The sequence below is a fragment of the Anguilla rostrata genome, chromosome 17 (assembly GCF_018555375.3).
Source record: "Anguilla rostrata isolate EN2019 chromosome 17, ASM1855537v3, whole genome shotgun sequence".
Lineage (NCBI taxonomy): Eukaryota > Metazoa > Chordata > Actinopteri > Anguilliformes > Anguillidae > Anguilla > Anguilla rostrata.
In genome coordinates this window covers 19872168-19888705 of record NC_057949.1, presented here as the reverse complement: position 1 = coordinate 19888705, position 16538 = coordinate 19872168, and the positions used below count along the sequence as shown (strand labels likewise).

Below are 16538 nucleotides of genomic sequence, written 5' to 3'. Positions count from 1 at the left end.
ACTGTACACTCTAACGCACAGCAGACCCCATCATAATCTGACTGAATGTTCTTACTGAGGCCAGGTGACCACAGAATTACAGGACTGGTGTTCCAATATGTCTTCGGTTGCTCAAATTGAACAGTCATCGAAAAGAAGGATGGCTTGTAAAACCCCAAATAAGCTTAGAGAGCAGACTTATTCTTACATGAACTGTTGTACTTTCTCATTATTCTCAGGAATGATCTTGGCATTCAAGAACCAGACGTGCACCTTACACGGGGTTTGCAAATTGGGCTCCACTGGTTGAAAGGACTCAAATACCTTTTTGTTAAATAAATATACATTGCTCTGTACATATATTTACATATATTTACATATATCCGTTCAGGCTACTTCATACACTTTGTGTCCTGTTTGTATAGATGTCTGCTCAGTCCTCTTAAAGCCTACATTTAGTTTAGCCTCTCAAGGAGATGTGATTTGCAGAGATGGGACAGGCCTACGGTCGCAGCTAAGAGTTCCAAATTGGGTAGAAAAACAGAGAAGCACTTTGTTCATTTGTGTATAGATTAGGAAAAATTAAGCTGAAGGAAAAGAAAGCAAAGATTAGCCTGCATGAGGCTATTTAATGATGTCCCCAGAAAAATCTGCCAAAGTGCACTGTGCCCTTTCCTTGGTGGTCTTCCAAGCAATTGATTGGTTTGTTGGTTTATTGGTTTTGTCATGCATGACTATATTGTCATTGTTATTGAAAACAGACAAAATTCTTTGGACTGAAAATGCATACTTTTGCTTGAATAAAAATCATTTCAGCACAATGCAGTTCTTAAATCTTGCTTGGCTAAACAAGAAAATAGAAGCTGAAAACTTGTGCACAAGATTATGCGTGCACACATGCACACTCACACATATGTACATACGCACACACACGTAAGCACACACAGACGGCAAGAGATTTGATTGGTTCACAGGAGGTCCAGACCTAGGTGACTTGTCAGGAGAACTAATCTCATTGTAATTCTGAGCTCTATGGAGGTGATGGCCTTCCAGCATGAACATTTGTATGTTCTCTCCCACCGCTGATCTCCTCTACCGAGGAGCACAGTCTTTTTCTTTCTTATATGTGACAAGTGGAAGAATGGAAGAACGGCAAAAATGTCTCATTGTTTTCTCAAGAATGCAATAACTTTTTTTATTATTATTTAATAGCTCAGTCCAGTGAAACAAAAACTACACTCAAAAGTACACTTCATGAATTGATTTCATCTGCAAAAAGAACATGTGACAATAATGGAATGTTTAGTGAAAGAACACGCCTAATTGGGTACAGTTGTTTGGTCAATTTCAGTGTGGAGAAACAAAATGTAAAAGATGTTTCTGAGAGGATGTCTAAAGCATCACAGCTCTAAAAAAAAACAAATTCTGGTCTCCTGCAGAGGATGGTTGACAATTCTGTAAATGTCCGTATGACTTTGTCTGAAAATATTGGAAAATGAGGGGAACTTGAAAAGTTCCTTGAAAAGGGAACATAAAAGAGACTTATAATGGTTCTACGGGATCATGGTTTTCCTTGAAATGACAAGAACGTAGAAGATTAAATTGCAGAGAAATTTGTGGGGTCCAGTAGCTCAAAATGTAGCAGAAGATGCAGCCAATCGGGAACATCTGAACCGCACTGCATGAAATGAATGAAATCACTGGACCTGGCGTGTGAGGGGCCCAAGTACCGAGCCATGGAGAACACCAACAAATCAGTACCAAAGGTGTCCCGAGCCTGTCCATTTGTTTCAGGATTTCTCAGCTGTGCTGTTTTTGTCCCTCCTTCTGCAGGATGGTAGAGTATTCCCTGGATCTTCAGAACATCAACTTCTCTGCCATCAGGACAGTGCGAGTCTTGCGCCCACTCAAAGCCATCAATAGGGTTCCAAGTAAGTGAGAACTGTTCACTGTCGGAGAGCTTGCGAGTTTGGGAATGTGCACGGTACCACGGTACCACGGTACTGCTGAGCAATGTACTTGATTGTAAAAATTCAGCTGTGTGAATGTATTGTATGTAAAATGCAAGCTGTGTGAGTCGGTCTGGAAAGCGGTGCCATGTGCGATGTTTTGCTTACATTTGCATGTGTTTTTCCCACCAGCATTTATCAACAGCCACACAGCCTCTGTGGGCAGATAAGAAACTGTGCCTTTGTGGGCTGAATGGGCATATGTTCTTACATCTCCCAGAATGCATTGCCATTCAATAAATGTTGACATGTTTCTGTCTGATTCAGTGTTTGTATAATGATTACAGTACATTTCTTCGTCGCTTCGAGCAATGCACTGGAATTATTTTTAAAACATATTTTCATGTAAAACTCAAACTGTAATATATTGAAACTGGGTGATGAGGATTATGATGATGCGAGCATTTTACTGTTGTTTTACCTCATCCCCTCAAGATATTGTTCTCCATCAAATTGTGTTTCATAACTTTTCACACGGGATGTCAGGTGGTCATACTGTCCCAACCGGTCCTGACATCCAAATACATCCAAATCCTCCATCTTCCAACAAAACTTGTTTGTTTCTTTCCTGTTATCCATCTATATTGAGATTCCTTAGCTTTTGCTAATGGCCTTCTGGGTAGTCGATGTATGGCTGACCCATTTCCAGCTCTGAGCACACAATATAAATCATGGCGAAGTCCAATTATATGTAGAGTACAAATAATTTTCGAAATCTTAACTGATCTCCTCTGGACTAGAATATCGGAATGAAGAACAGAAATCCCAATCTGTTTTCTGGAAAAGAAAACCACTGAGAATTTGAAAACGAACCCCGAGAAGGAGTTGTGATTCCCTGTAGAGCATAAAACATATGCTAATCTTTATGACTGCTTGTTAAATCCTACCAACATTTATATCTTTGGTCAAAATATTGAACACCCAATGACTTTTCCCAGAGCACTTATAATACATTTCAAGTACCAATTAGAGAGGAAACGATGGGTCTTCATTCATTTTTAGGACCCAGTTGAAGGTGTGCTTAACCACGAGCTGTTAAACACACACACCCCATTAGACTTAGACCGTGCATAAAATATTCAGCTGTGTTATCAGTGGCATTATTTCTTTAATTAATGAGGATTTCAATGCAATTATTCCAAGGTCTGTTCCTTTCTCAAATTCATATTAATCCTCATCGTGATGAAGTGGGAAAATAATTTTCCTCTGAGTACCTACATTAATTCTTATCGTCATATTACACGTCCAAACAAAATTGCAGATACAAACACAAAAGTGCACCCCCTTATCAATATTTCACCCTTATTACAACTGTTGTGCAGCACCTCATGAATTATGAAGGGTAATTGTTTTAAGCCTTGTGCTTTTCTCCCTCTGGTTTACGCTTGCAGATAACGCTACCCAGTGCATGCTATTATTTAATCTCCACCACTGACCTCCCAACAGAATGGTTTCCACCAGGCATCCACGCCTCTCCCTTGCTGATTGGGCGATAAGAGTGGAGAGGGGCGGAGGAGGAGCTAAGTGGGTGGGGAGCTGCGGTAATGAAAGCAGACAGTCCTGATTGGCTGTTGGAGCCTGGCATTTGGCGCCTGCTCCCTTAGGGTGGGAATCCTGTCAGGCCTCGTGGGCAAAGTGAGAGGAGAGGGATGTCACTGCCGAGCTGTCGCTGAGTGCCAGGATGTGCCTGTGCTAACTCGACAGCAAGCGTTCATGGGTTACACTCTTCTGGCTTTACCGGTGGCAACACCAACATTTCCATTCACAGATCTACATTCAGCCATCATTAAAAAGATGGAAGTAATTGCTTTGGTTTGAGTGACTGGGGCTATGACTAGATGGCTGTTTGCAGCCTGATATTTCTCCTGGAGAGCTGTGTAAAAGAGAGAAATGTAGAGGATGAAGTAGATAAAAGTTCAGGAGTTGATGTGATGCTAAAAAGTGAAGATTAAGGGGTGGTTAAAAATAGACTTACTTTCCCGAGCCCTCTGGACTGAGGAAGAATTAGAAGTTTGAAAAGCCTTTATTGGTTAGACATCCAGTGAAATTATAGAAGGGAAAGAGCAAACACACAGCAATGTGTTTGAGCACATTTAAGTGACCTTCATCAGGACAAGTGATAAAATCACATGGGCAACATATATATTCTATATCTATGCAGGTGCTGTCAATCAATTGCAAAGAATATGTCATCATGAATTTCTTTGGTAAGACTTATTCATAGCAAAAGACAGATTTTTAAAAATGCATCTTAAATCACATAGGAAATGCATTCATTATTATAGATAAAAATTAAAGTAAAAAGCTATTCTTATATAATTTAGAAATATTGAGAATTTTGGCAACATTGAAATATGTATGTATATAAAACACATTAGATGCTGTCTTATAACATCCTGAAATAGATATCATATGTATTTTAGGGGAGGGAGGGATAAATGGAGCCATAACATATTGCAATGTTGTTATTAGCTGGGGAGGTGTGCAGGGGGAGTATTCAGCAAGAGAGGGACGTATAAAAGCACTGGGGGAGAGAGAGAGAAAGAGAAGAATGTATATGTATAGAGAGAGAGAAAGAGAGGGGGGAAATGAAAGCTGGAGGAGACAGAGAGAAGCAGAAAAAGAGAAGGAGAGCCAGGGTGGAGAGACGGTGAGCGACGGGGAGAAATGACCCTTTCATTCATCGTGCAGCCATGCAGTAGGTGTGTGGACAATAGCTGTTACCCCCCCTTAGATAGAGCACAAAGCCAGATGAAATATTTATCAGGGAGTCACAAAGGTGGAATCAATCTCTATAGCAGAACAGCAGGTACTGGAGCTCCGCTTGCTCGTTTCCCATACGCACACGGGGAGGGGTTAGAGAGAGAGAGAGAATAAGAAGAGGAAGAGGGCTCATGGGAGATCGGTATTTTGGGCAAAATGGAAAGAGAGGGAGCCTGGGGACGAAACAGATTGGGAGCAAAGAGGAAGGCTGGAAGCCCTGTATATCCAGAAGACAGGAGGGGAGGGCAAAGTTCAGAGTTCAGAGGTCATAGCTGTGCCCTGTTGTGTTAATAAGGCCCTCCTTCCCCCCGTCTCTTTTTCTGATGCCTCCTCCTCTGTTTCTTTAGCTTTAGTTTAATAACAGTAATGAGTTACGGATACAGTATAAGAGAAGAAAACAGGACTGTCGGTGTGCTGGCCACACCCACACGATGCACCACAGCATGCACACCCCACTTTCACCTTATGAAACGCTTGCACCCCTACTCTCCCCCTCTCCCTCCCTCTCTCCGTCTTCCGCTGCCTTTACACAGCCGGGTAGTTTGGCTGAGAGCGTGGCCCTGTTTGCCGTGGCTGCTCCACACATTGGTGACAAATGCACTCTATCGATCTATAGGGAGAGATGGTCCACCTGAGGCTCCGAACTCCAGAGGGCCCCCGATGGTCTGTATAGTGCATGCACCATGGAAGGGTCCAGATACAGTTTACGTGGCGGCTGACCAGCCTGCTACTGTGGTCTTACTGACCACGTAGTCTCAGCTAGGAAGGGAAACCAGCCAGGCTGGTCGTGTGACTGGGACAATGAAGAGAGAAGTTTAATTCCTCCATCTACTTTTGGAACTTCTGAAGTGGGAGTCCGGACTTTCTCTAAACAAATTTCTGAAGGCAGTCTCCCTGGGGAGTGTCTGTGCCCTGCACTCAGGCAGATGCGTTGGTACCGTCCCGCTGTCCAGTACCCTGACTGCGGAGGTACTGACGGGGGACAACAGTCAAAACTATAGGGGTCTGGGGTGAGATGCCAGAGCAGTTCAATTTCACCCCCCACTGTGGCTCTGTCTGTTTATCTCCGAGTAACAACTTAAACTGGCCCTGTGTGTATGTGATTTTTCTAGTGCGATTCTTTCCTTCACTTGCTGTGACCTGGGCTTTGCAGTGCACACGCATCAGAAAGAAGTGATACACACCACTGGCGTGTGCTTTTAAGTGTAGTGCACCTTAGTGGTTGGACTGGATTGTGCCCTAACTGGGGCTTACACTAATGAACAGGAGCAATCAGGCTGTGAATTCAGCTCATTTCACACCCACAGTATCTCAGGCAGGTGACCTCAGGGCATCTCCGCAGTGCAGGGACTCACCCGGGGCAAGCACTTGTCTGTTGGAGCATATAATCTATCCCCTGTTTGTCTGTCTTTCTTTTTTTCTCTCTCTCTATCTCTTTTTATTTCTTTCTCTCACTTTTTTCACTCTGACCTCATCATACCTTCTCTCTTCCTCTAACCTCTCTTTCCCTCTCTCTCTCTGTATCCATATCTTTCTCCACCTTGCTTGTTTCTGTTGTTTTTCTTATTCCTACTCTTGCTCCCACACTCTGGGTTTTCTCTGTTATTTATGATGTGTATCATTTAACGCTGTATTGCCTTTTTACTCTATTGCTCTATCCCTCCCATCTTTTTCCTCTTACTCACTCTCTCTCTCCCCCCTCCCTCCTACCACCCTCCCTTTCCCTTTTTTGCATGCCCACCCCAACTGCAGCAACCGCCCCCTGTCCCCCCCATCTCTGCCCACAGCTCTACAGAGGCAGTGTGCTGGGGACACACTCCTCTATGTAATCAGTGTAAATGAACACTCCTCAGTATCGCCATGCAGCGCTGGCGGTCTCTGGAGACCGGTTCTGCGAGAAAAACCGCCAACCACGTGGCAGATCCGCATCCTTACCGCTGCGACTGCCCGCCATTATGTCATTACTGTCATTATGGATCTTTTGTGTTCCGCTGGCAGCCAAGCACTGCTTGTTATAGAGACAGGCAGACAAAGTGTGGTAAATATGAGGATGAACTGCCTATAATGCTAATAACAACAATAATGATTATGATTAGAGGCAGCCATGTTAACTTTTCCATCGGCATCTTCATCATTATCATCATCACCGTCATCATCAAAATCACCATGTCGCTTAAATGCCATTACCCAGTGTAACTTCACTGTGTAACAACAACCATATCAAAAGACTCAAAATAAATATTACATTCAAATGGCATTTCCAGAATAAATTGTATCTTTTGCTGTAATGTCTTGCTTTCTAGGCAGTTTTGGTTACATTTAATGATGAATATATGAATTTTTAAGCCCACTAATGTTTGCATGCAGCTTATTTTCCTCATAGTTATTTGGTGCTCAGATTGCAAGGCGGAGGAAGTGTCCAAATAAACTTTAATTTACCTTCTGCATATACACTTTTCAGTCCATTGCTTTTATGCATGAGATGTGTGTTGTTCTCACAACAGTAAGATATGCAGATGTTGTGCTCTGGGGACATTAAATCTAGAGCCCATTACAACAGTTCAGCTTATGCTGGACCCCAGAGGAACATAAAGTAAATGTACACCCACTTTTCCTTTGTCGTTCTGACAGCATTGTGAGGTCATGTGTGTGGCCCGCCCACTTTTACTTAGCCTTACTGGAAGAATTCTGAGGTTGTGAGTAAGGTTAACTGGAGGTGTGAAACTGCATTTTTGCCTTTTGAAATTCAATTCCCTTGTAAATTATGCCTTCCTTACCCAGCCAAGAACTAACCAGCTTGTAAAGCTATGCGTAAACATTTGTGAATGCCACCAAAATTCAAAAAACAACAAGTACACAGCTACAGTTATTCATTGTCACTTGGAACTTCCACCTCTTCTTGGGCAGAAAAATTGGGTTGTAGAATCCTGATTGGCTGGAATGGGCTGGGTAGCGTGATGTCATAGGTCACGGTTCTATTGTACAGTCAATGAAGAAACATAGTACGGGGGTGGTGTCGGCGAGGAAGTTCTTGGTTATTTATTTTGACCCCATAGTTCGTGGTCCTACACCCCTGAGTGTGAAAGTGGCTCACGTTAGCATACTGTACACGTAAGCAGCATAATGAACCATGGGAAGTTTTTAATTCCCGCTTTGGTTCCCCATTCCTGTCTGAGAGAGTTCTCATGCCTTGTGGAGCACCTGTGGGGGGTGAGGAGCAGAAGGTCCTCACGGAGGGAGGGAGCTGTCCAAACACCCTGTCCTTTCACTGACCCTGAATCAGTCTTTCTCACTATTTTTGCCACGAGTAGAGCATAAGGATCTTATCCTGAAAATACCCATTAGTCAGCACCACAGGATCTGGCTGTGGTGAATGGGGGTGCGGTGCAGTTCAGCTAAATTTTAATTTATACTCATCTGTGTCTGTGTGTGTGTGTGTGTGTGTGTGTACACCTGTGCGTGTGTGACAGGTATGCGGATCCTGGTGAACCTCCTCTTGGATACTCTCCCCATGCTGGGAAATGTCCTCCTGCTGTGCTTCTTCGTCTTCTTCATCTTCGGCATCATTGGTGTGCAGCTGTGGGCGGGGCTTCTGAGGAACCGGTGCTACCCAGAAGAAAACTTCACGTTGTGAGTATCGTTTATGTGTGCATTTGTTCGCATGCGTTCACCTGTTTGTTTTTCCTCCTTTTTGTCACATCACAGGCTCCAGTTATCGAAAAATTGTAGTCAATTACAAATATCAAATGAATCAAAATATGAATGGAAATGCTATACGAATCGACGGTCATCGTGTCACTTACTGTGTACATTTCTACTGTATGCGTTCTCTGCGGTGTGTGGTGTGAAAATAAGCGGTTGGCGACACCGCGCGTTTCGGAGGAGAACTGCGGTGGCCTACGCTCTCCAAAAGCAGCAGTGGGGTTCGCACGTGAACGCAGCTGCAGCTGCAGACAGTTGACCCCCAAATTGGGATGGGAATTAGTCATGTTCAGCCCCATGTTGGGCGCCAAATTCATTTTTAAAGAAAAGAAAAAAGAAGTGCTCCTACAGACAATCTCTTGCCAAAGCTTTAATTTCTGCTGACATTCATTTCATATCTAAGCAACGTCAGCAGAAATGCAATTTGAGATTTTTTTAGCAAAGAAATTTGTATTGTTATCTGAAAATGATTAATGTTAACACTCACTAAGTGAATTTGTCACTGACATTGTAATTAAATGGAATAGAGATGTCTGACTCTCACTGTCTGGGTAATGGCCGAAGCTAAGCAAAGAAGACTGCTGCTCTGCAGGGTGGAACTGCCTGTTTTATTGGTGACGGTGTCTGTGTGTGTGTGTCTGTGTGTGTGAGCGTGTGTGTACACGTGTCTGTGTGTGTGTGTGTGCGCACGTGTGCATGTGCATATTTGTGTGTGTTTGTGTGTGTGTGTGTGTGCGTGTGTGTGTGTGCACATGTGTGTGCATGTGCACGCTTGTCTGTGTGTGTGTGAGAGGGAGAGATAATGAGAGGGGGAGCGAAAGAGAAAGATGGAGGGGAACTGCAAGAACTGCAAGCTCAATCATTTATGAAGCATCCACTGACCACCAGGGTCTCATACCTCTAGGTGTGAATTGTCCTTTTGCGTGCCTTCACTAGTGAGTATGAGCCTCTGTGCAGCAGCTGTGTCTCACAGGCACATGTAGGGCTTCCATGGCCCCCCTCGGACATGCACACGTGTCAGTGTGCGCACCGTCCTTCACTGACTCTGGTTTACTTATTCGATTGCTCAGAACCGGTGATTCAGTGCTCAGAACAGCCCTGCTGTTGTGTTATCAGTCCATGATGCGTTTCTTTCGCAAGCTTCCTTGTGCGTTCGCACGCCTCCCGTGTTGACCTGTTATTCATTTGTACGGACGGTGTGTACTTTAAGTGAATCAGTTCGCGAGACCTTTGCTCAAGGGCTCCGCCGCAACTGAAATCTACAAATGGCGAGGCCAGCCCCTTAACCAAAGAGACGACTGTCCCTGTGTTCCGATTGAACGTCTTTGTCTGAGGCCTCTCCGCGTCGCTTTGGCCCGGATTCAGGAAACGTTTGTCCCAGTCTGGCTCGCAGTTAAATGCAGGGCATTCAGGCCCACTTCGGTGAGTTCAGGTAATTAACTCACCAGATTGTGTTTGTGAAAGAAAAAAAGTAACTCTTGTGCTTTTTTTGGAGGTTCAAAATTAAGGACAAATTGCTAATTTCATCTGGGCCTTTGTCTGAGGACTGTGGATGTTCTCACACTGCCAGCGCCGTTCTTTCTGCAGCTGTAGGACTGTCTCTTGGACATGAAGGGTGTGTGTTTGACCTGCAGTGCCTTGGGAATCTCAGCGGCATTACATGGCTCAGTGCATTGAAGAGGGAAAGGGGGGGGGGGGATACCACTATTCAGCAGCATTCTCTGAACCCCCAATTTGGCTCACCAGCCTTTGGACAGAATTTTCTCCCTCCTGTTTTTTTTTTGACGTTTGCCCTTGTCCGCTAGGTTTTTATTTTCGCCGGGCTCTCAGACACGGCCGGGTTTTTGCGTTCCCTCCCCACACCCACTCCGCTCCGTGGGCGCGCTCCCCTCGCCTGTCAATCAGCTCCTGGCGCTTCGGATTTTTTTTTCCTTTCTTTTTTTCTTTCTTTTTTTTGAGTTTTCTTGAAAAAGCAGTTTTTCCACCTAGCGGGGTTTTTTTTTTCCCCCCGTGTGTTTCTTTTCTTATCACGTCAGTCGGGCCGAGAGCGTGGTGGAAACCACATCAGACGTCAGTCACCGCCCGGCCCTGGGCGTGTTCGATGGCTGACGAACGCTTCCCTTCCCCCCTAAATCCTGCGCGTTCACTCTCAGCCTCGTTCTCCCTGTCAGCACCTAAACCGTCCCGTGTTTGTTTTTCGTTTGTTCATGCTTCTTTTTTTTATTTTAGATTCTTTGAATTAACTCAATGCTTCTGTCATTGTTTTTAGATTTTCCTTTCTAGAGTTCATCCCAGGTTGCTCTCTACGTTTTAGATCCTGTTTTTATTTCAATGGAAACGGCAACTTTTTTGCAGGGCTCTCGGATGTTGAAGGTACGCTGATGCATTAATCCCTGCCTCAGCATTTTCAACACGAGCGCATTACGTTTTTATCAATATCTCAGGTGCGAATTATCAATATTTATACCTGCCCCCAGTGTACGGGGGTAGGTGTCACCACTGTAATTTTGCCAGATTAATGATCACTTGATGCGAGCCAGATAAGAACATGATTACTCTATGGTGGTGTGTGCATCGCTGCTCAAGGGCAAAGATAATCATCTCCCGTATCAGTGGCAGTAAACACATCTCTAATGAGCAGAGCAGGCAGGAGCATCTTGTGTCATACTCAGCCTGATTGGGCGCAGTATTAGACTTATGCTAATGACATTAAGAGCTTATTAGCACTCGCTCTAAACCGTCTGGCACCTTGCCCCATAGCTATAAAGAAGCCTCTAAAATTTCCTCCTTTATTGCATGGGATTCTTTCTTTATTTTCAATGACCAAGAGTCACTGTGATCGGTGGTCAAGAACAGAAGAACATATGTTACACTTGCTTAACTCTTAAGAAGAAGACGTGGACATTTTAGTTTCCGATTGAGGCAGAGGATGGAGGTGTGTGTGTGCGTGTGTGTGTGTGTGTGTGCATGCGTGCGTGTATGTGTGTGTGTTTCTCGCAGTCAGTCAACCTTTCTGGTTGCGAGTTGGGCAGCTAGCTGAGAGAGAGAGAGAGAGAGAGAGAGCGAGTGAGAGAGAGAGGGAGAGAGAGCGAGTGAGAGAGAGAGAGATGGATAAACAGTGAGTCTGATCCCTCCTGGGTCTGCGCAGTAAAGGTTCGGGTGATAGATGGGGTGATTTCAGTCTGGCAAAATGTAGAGATTAAGAGACAGTTTGCCCTCATTTGCTGGGTGAAAGAGAGATGTTCTGCTCTCGCCAGAGACAGCCTCTTCAGTCTCAAATAAGGAACAGAGGATGCTGCTGAGAAATCACTGCCATACCGCGGCTTTCAATCAAACCACTCACGCATCAGCACAATAAAGGACAATAAAGGACCGGTTTGTTAACTGAGAACTATTCTAATTTACAAATGTAATACCTCTGTGCATCCATAATTATATTTAGTTTCAGGGAGCTCTCTTGAAAAATAAATACATAAAGAAATGTTGTTTTGATTAAATTACCTGGTGTGTACTTTTTAGAGTGGCAGTAGATTTTTTTTTGGACCATTTTAGCAAAAGGAGTGCGTTGCTCTCTCTCAGTAATGTGATTGTTGCCGTTTTAATCTCAACAGGCTCAAACCTTTGAAATGACCTGTCCCATTCCCACCTCACGTACTGAGGTTTTCTTTATATTTCTTAAACTACAGTTCAGAACATTTAAATTCTGCAACTTAAGGACGGACGCCAGCTCATATGCATAGTGCCCTTGTAGGTTAAATACCAGAGGGGCATTCAGAAACCTGCTGCAAGGTCATTCGAGGCACGCATGCTTGTCCTGGCATTGGGAGATATAAAGGATATGTTCACTGGAACTGGCCCTCTGCGGTGGAGTAAGTCGAGTGGCTTGCATGCCACCCGGAGGGGAGAGACGTGTTGTGATCCCTCCGTTGTATCTGATTACGAAATCTGCGCATTGGAGGGAAGACAGTGCAGTTAATGTGCTATGATGTAGATGTAAGGATGCAAATTCCATTTCATGCTGCGGGACGGTTGTCCCACAGTGGATCTGTGATTGGCTAGTGGATCCAGCACTGGCCAATCATGGCAGTCGATGCCAGGAAATAGCCTGGATCCATCCAGCGCTTGCCATTGAAATAAATGCAATCATTTTCAATGATAAATAAATTAATTACTCAAGCTGTTCCTTTCTTCTTCTCAAACAGTTCAGCAAGTTCATTTTGGTAATTGATGAACCCGTTGAACTGCATTTGTGGAGATAATAGCAAAACTTGCCCATAATTTTGAGTCAGGGTAAAGGTGGAATGTTGAATCTGGTTTGTTGCTGGGAAAGACAGCTGAGAAATAGTCTCAATTTAGGGGAAATGTTAATGCTGCTCCAAAGGAGTGTAGGTCAGTACCTGTGAGAGCCACTTGCTGTTTATTGATTCCAATTTAAATGCATTTCATTTTAGAAAAGTTGGAGTTTACTTTTCTTTCAAACTACCTAGTCTTAAAAGCTACCTGCACACATAGAAGTTGTATCCCTACCATAATGAAATATTGCTTATTGGATTATACTGTATAACTACCCCAGAAACACAACGTCACCACAGCCGTCAAATCAAAGGGGAGGTGAATTCATTCAGAACTGTGATGGCCATCTCTCTCTCCTCTATCTCTGTTTCTTATTCACTGCCCCCTCCTACGCCCCACAAATTTTTTTTTTTAAATGGGCGACATGGCAAGAGGTGTGGTGCAGTCCATAGGGCACCTGTCTCTTGAGCCATATGCCACCCCCCCCATGCAGGCAGAGGTTCAATAACCCACCACGGCACCGTCTGCACTGCGGTCCCTTCTCTGTGTGTTACCCTCTCTGCTTTCTCCCCGTCTGAACAAAGCAAAGAAAATGAAAGGAGGGCAGACTCCCCTTTACAAAGAAAAGATAAGATGACACACGGAAGAGCAGTGAAAGGAGTAAAACTGCGCCCGCTTGTTTGTCCGGCTCCTATTGCAAAATAAGACCTGACCGTGACCCTCACAGAAACAGAGTCCTAAAGCTGCGGCGATGAAGCGAGGTGTCAGATATAATTGGGGAGATGGGCGCGAGCTTCACACACTTTTCACCCGCAATGTGTTTTTGTTCCCCCCTCCTCCTCTTAGTTTCCTTCATCTTCTGTTTTTCCCCTCTCTCGCACTCTCCTCGAGTTTTGGCTAACCTGCGTGGCTGTCTTTCCCTCTCTCTCCTCCCTCTCATCTCTCTCATCTTCTCTCCTTCCCTCTGTTCTTCCTCGCCTTTCTCACATAGTCTCTCTCGTCCAACCCCTCAATTACGCGCAGCTCTGCTGGTGTTCAGCTCCCCGAAGTCCAAACGCGGAACACTGACTTGTCAAATCAGGATATGTCATATTCATAACAACTCGCTATCTCGCTGAAATTCTCTCAATCTATCTGTCTTTTTCTCTCACGCTCTGTCACTCCCAGTTCAATTCAACTCAATCTATATGCTTTATTAGCATGACATATTTAACCATTCATATTGCCGAAGCTTATGCATTTGTCATAAGATCTGTCCTGCCGTGAGAGTTAAAATGACAGCTGTAAAAAAAAAATATTATGATGAGAAACAATAAAAAAATGGAATATAATGATAAATAATTTCTGTCTTTCTCCAGGTCCACGGGCGTCTCTCTCCCGGCTCAGTACTACCAGCCCGAGGAAGACGACGCGCGGCCCTTCATCTGCTCCCTGGCTTCCGACAATGGGATCATGTCGTGCCGGGACGTCCCGGCGCGGAGGGAGGGCGGGCGGGAGTGCTGCCTGAACAAGGACGACTTCCTGCACCGGCAGGCGCTGGGCCTGAGCCCCGAGCCGCTGGTCAACGGCAGCCTGAGCGCGGTGGGTCTCTGCATCAACTGGAACCAGTACTACACCCGCTGCTACACCGGCGACAGAAACCCGCACAAGGGTGCCATCAACTTCGACAACATCGGCTACGCCTGGATCGTCATCTTCCAGGTGCGGCGTCCACAGGGGGCCGCCTCGCCCGTCCGGGTCCGGGTCCGGGTCAGGGCCCATTGGTCCGCTCCTGTGGAGAGGGGTTGGGGGGGGGGGAGGGTGTTTGACGTGGCAAATTATCTGGGGGGTATGGCTCAGAGAAAAATCTATTGCTTCTCCCACTTCCTCTGCTTTCCCTCTACCTCTCACTCTCTCACTCACTCACTTGCTCTCTCTCTCACTCTGCCCCCCCCCCTTACGTTCTCTCTCTCTCACTCTGTCTCTCTCATACACGCATTCGCTCCCCCTGAGCGGGCTCTGAATTACTGTTGCGTGAGCGAGTGAATTCAGGATTGTCTTTGAATGGCTTTCCATGAGCAAGATTGGCAGTTTTAAGAGAGCGTGTGCACGGTCCATAAGAAATGCTAATGAGGCGGAGGTGCTCAAACCGCTGTGTCCTGAAATTATGGCGCGCATCGTTTCCCGCTCCATCCCTGGTGCCGTCAGCCCCCCCACAGGGCGCCCCAGCGAGAATCTGAGGTGTACACAGCCAAACCTCCAGCTTAAAATCAACTCTGAGGGAGTACTTTTAACTCTGACAGAGTACATTTGGTCCTTATTGGACCCTATATGTAAACTACTGTATGTTAGAGTTCATTTAACACTGAAAATTCTGTTTTTTTAAGAGTGGTGATGTGGCCAGCTCTTAAACAACAGTGGGGAGGAGAAGTGAAACAGGCTCCTCTCCAATTCCTTGTTGACTAACGTGTGTGTGTGTGTGTGTGTGTGTGTGTGTGTGTGTGTGTGTGTGGTGTGTTTGTGTGTGTGCACATGTGCATGTGTGTCCACACCTAGGTGATCACACTGGAGGGCTGGGTGGAGATCATGTACTACGTGATGGATGCCCACTCCTTCTACAGCTTCATCTACTTCATCTTCCTCATCATCGTAAGTGACCCCGCTTGGGCCGAATGGCTCTCCGTCAGGGCGCCGCGCGGCTCCTCAGTGCCAGGTTCTGACTCTCTGACTGCTGATTGGTCGGGTGGCCTCTCTCTGTCGCAGGGTATTGTGGGGTCTCGGAGGTGGTCATTCAGGGTCACAGACCTGTCTTTTTCCTTTAGCATCAGCAGCCTTGTGGACGAGGGCTAGACTGCGTGTCAGACTCTGTTCTGCCCGTTTAATGTACAGACCCAGAGGGGTGACGCTGCCTCTGCAATGGACAGTCCTACTGCGCTACCTTATGACAGGCTGTGGCATGTGTCACAACCACGGCTAAACCTAAACTCAGTCAACATTCGTCCTTATTTATGACTTTTTTGTTTGTTTTGTTTTTTTTTTTTTGTTTTTTTTTTTGGGCGCCCTATTTTATTTTCCTGCTTCGTACGTTTTCTTATTGCTGAAAACAACAACACTAACATTCTTTTGTTCATTAAGTTCAAAGGTTGTTGGAGTCCAGGCTCCTGTCTTTGCAACTTTAAGATTCTGTGGATTGAGTTGAATATCCACTCAGGATCCATTGGACTAATCATTTATAGGCTGAAGTGGGTGAACAGGCAGGTGGAAGGCAGTCCCAAAAACCTGTACCCTCTGGGTCTCTCTGCCTTGGACCAGATAATGGATCTGTTAGATTTTGCCTGAGAAGCAGATTTAATGTTTACAGATAGACAAGATCAATTTGTCAGTGAGGAGCTCTGTTCATAAAATCAATAGCTTGGCACTGTAAAACAAATTAATTCTGGCCTGCATGCGTAAATCTTGGTTCTGGCTTCCCCTGTTCATTTTTTAACGTTTTTGAGGCGTCTGAGAATTTGAGAGATACTGGAACATTCTGGAGTTATGCGGTAGAGAGCCTCACCCTGTGCCAGACCCCGTATGGCCGGTGTCTCAGACTTCACCGCGCCAAATCTGTACACTTGAGGCCGTATCTGGACACCCCCCTGTGACCAGACACCCCATCTGCGACTAACGACAGGTCCTGATCCCTGGTAGACGCCCGTGTGAGAGAAATTACTGTTTAATTAGAGCTGCTACACAAGGGGGCCCCCCACCGCGAACACAGTGTGTTCCATCGCTGCATAGCGGGGGCCCCGGGGCCGGGAGCTCGAGATGTTC

General features: G+C 45.4%; 1 protein-coding gene across 2 annotated transcripts in view; it reads left to right on the top strand.

The window, feature by feature from the left end:
- The window catches only part of LOC135243392 (voltage-dependent T-type calcium channel subunit alpha-1I-like), a 191283-nt gene that overhangs the window by 102377 nt on the left and 72368 nt on the right, over positions 1 to 16538 (top strand). For both annotated transcript variants that reach the window (XR_010326624.1, XM_064315181.1), the window contains exons 5-8: positions 1813 to 1910; positions 8222 to 8381; positions 14105 to 14447; positions 15282 to 15374. Coding sequence is in view for 1 of the 2 variants with exons in the window: in XM_064315181.1 (XP_064171251.1) it covers positions 1813 to 1910; positions 8222 to 8381; positions 14105 to 14447; positions 15282 to 15374 (694 nt within the window). In the remaining variant the exon portion in view is untranslated. The remainder of the gene's footprint in view (positions 1 to 1812; positions 1911 to 8221; positions 8382 to 14104; positions 14448 to 15281; positions 15375 to 16538) is intronic.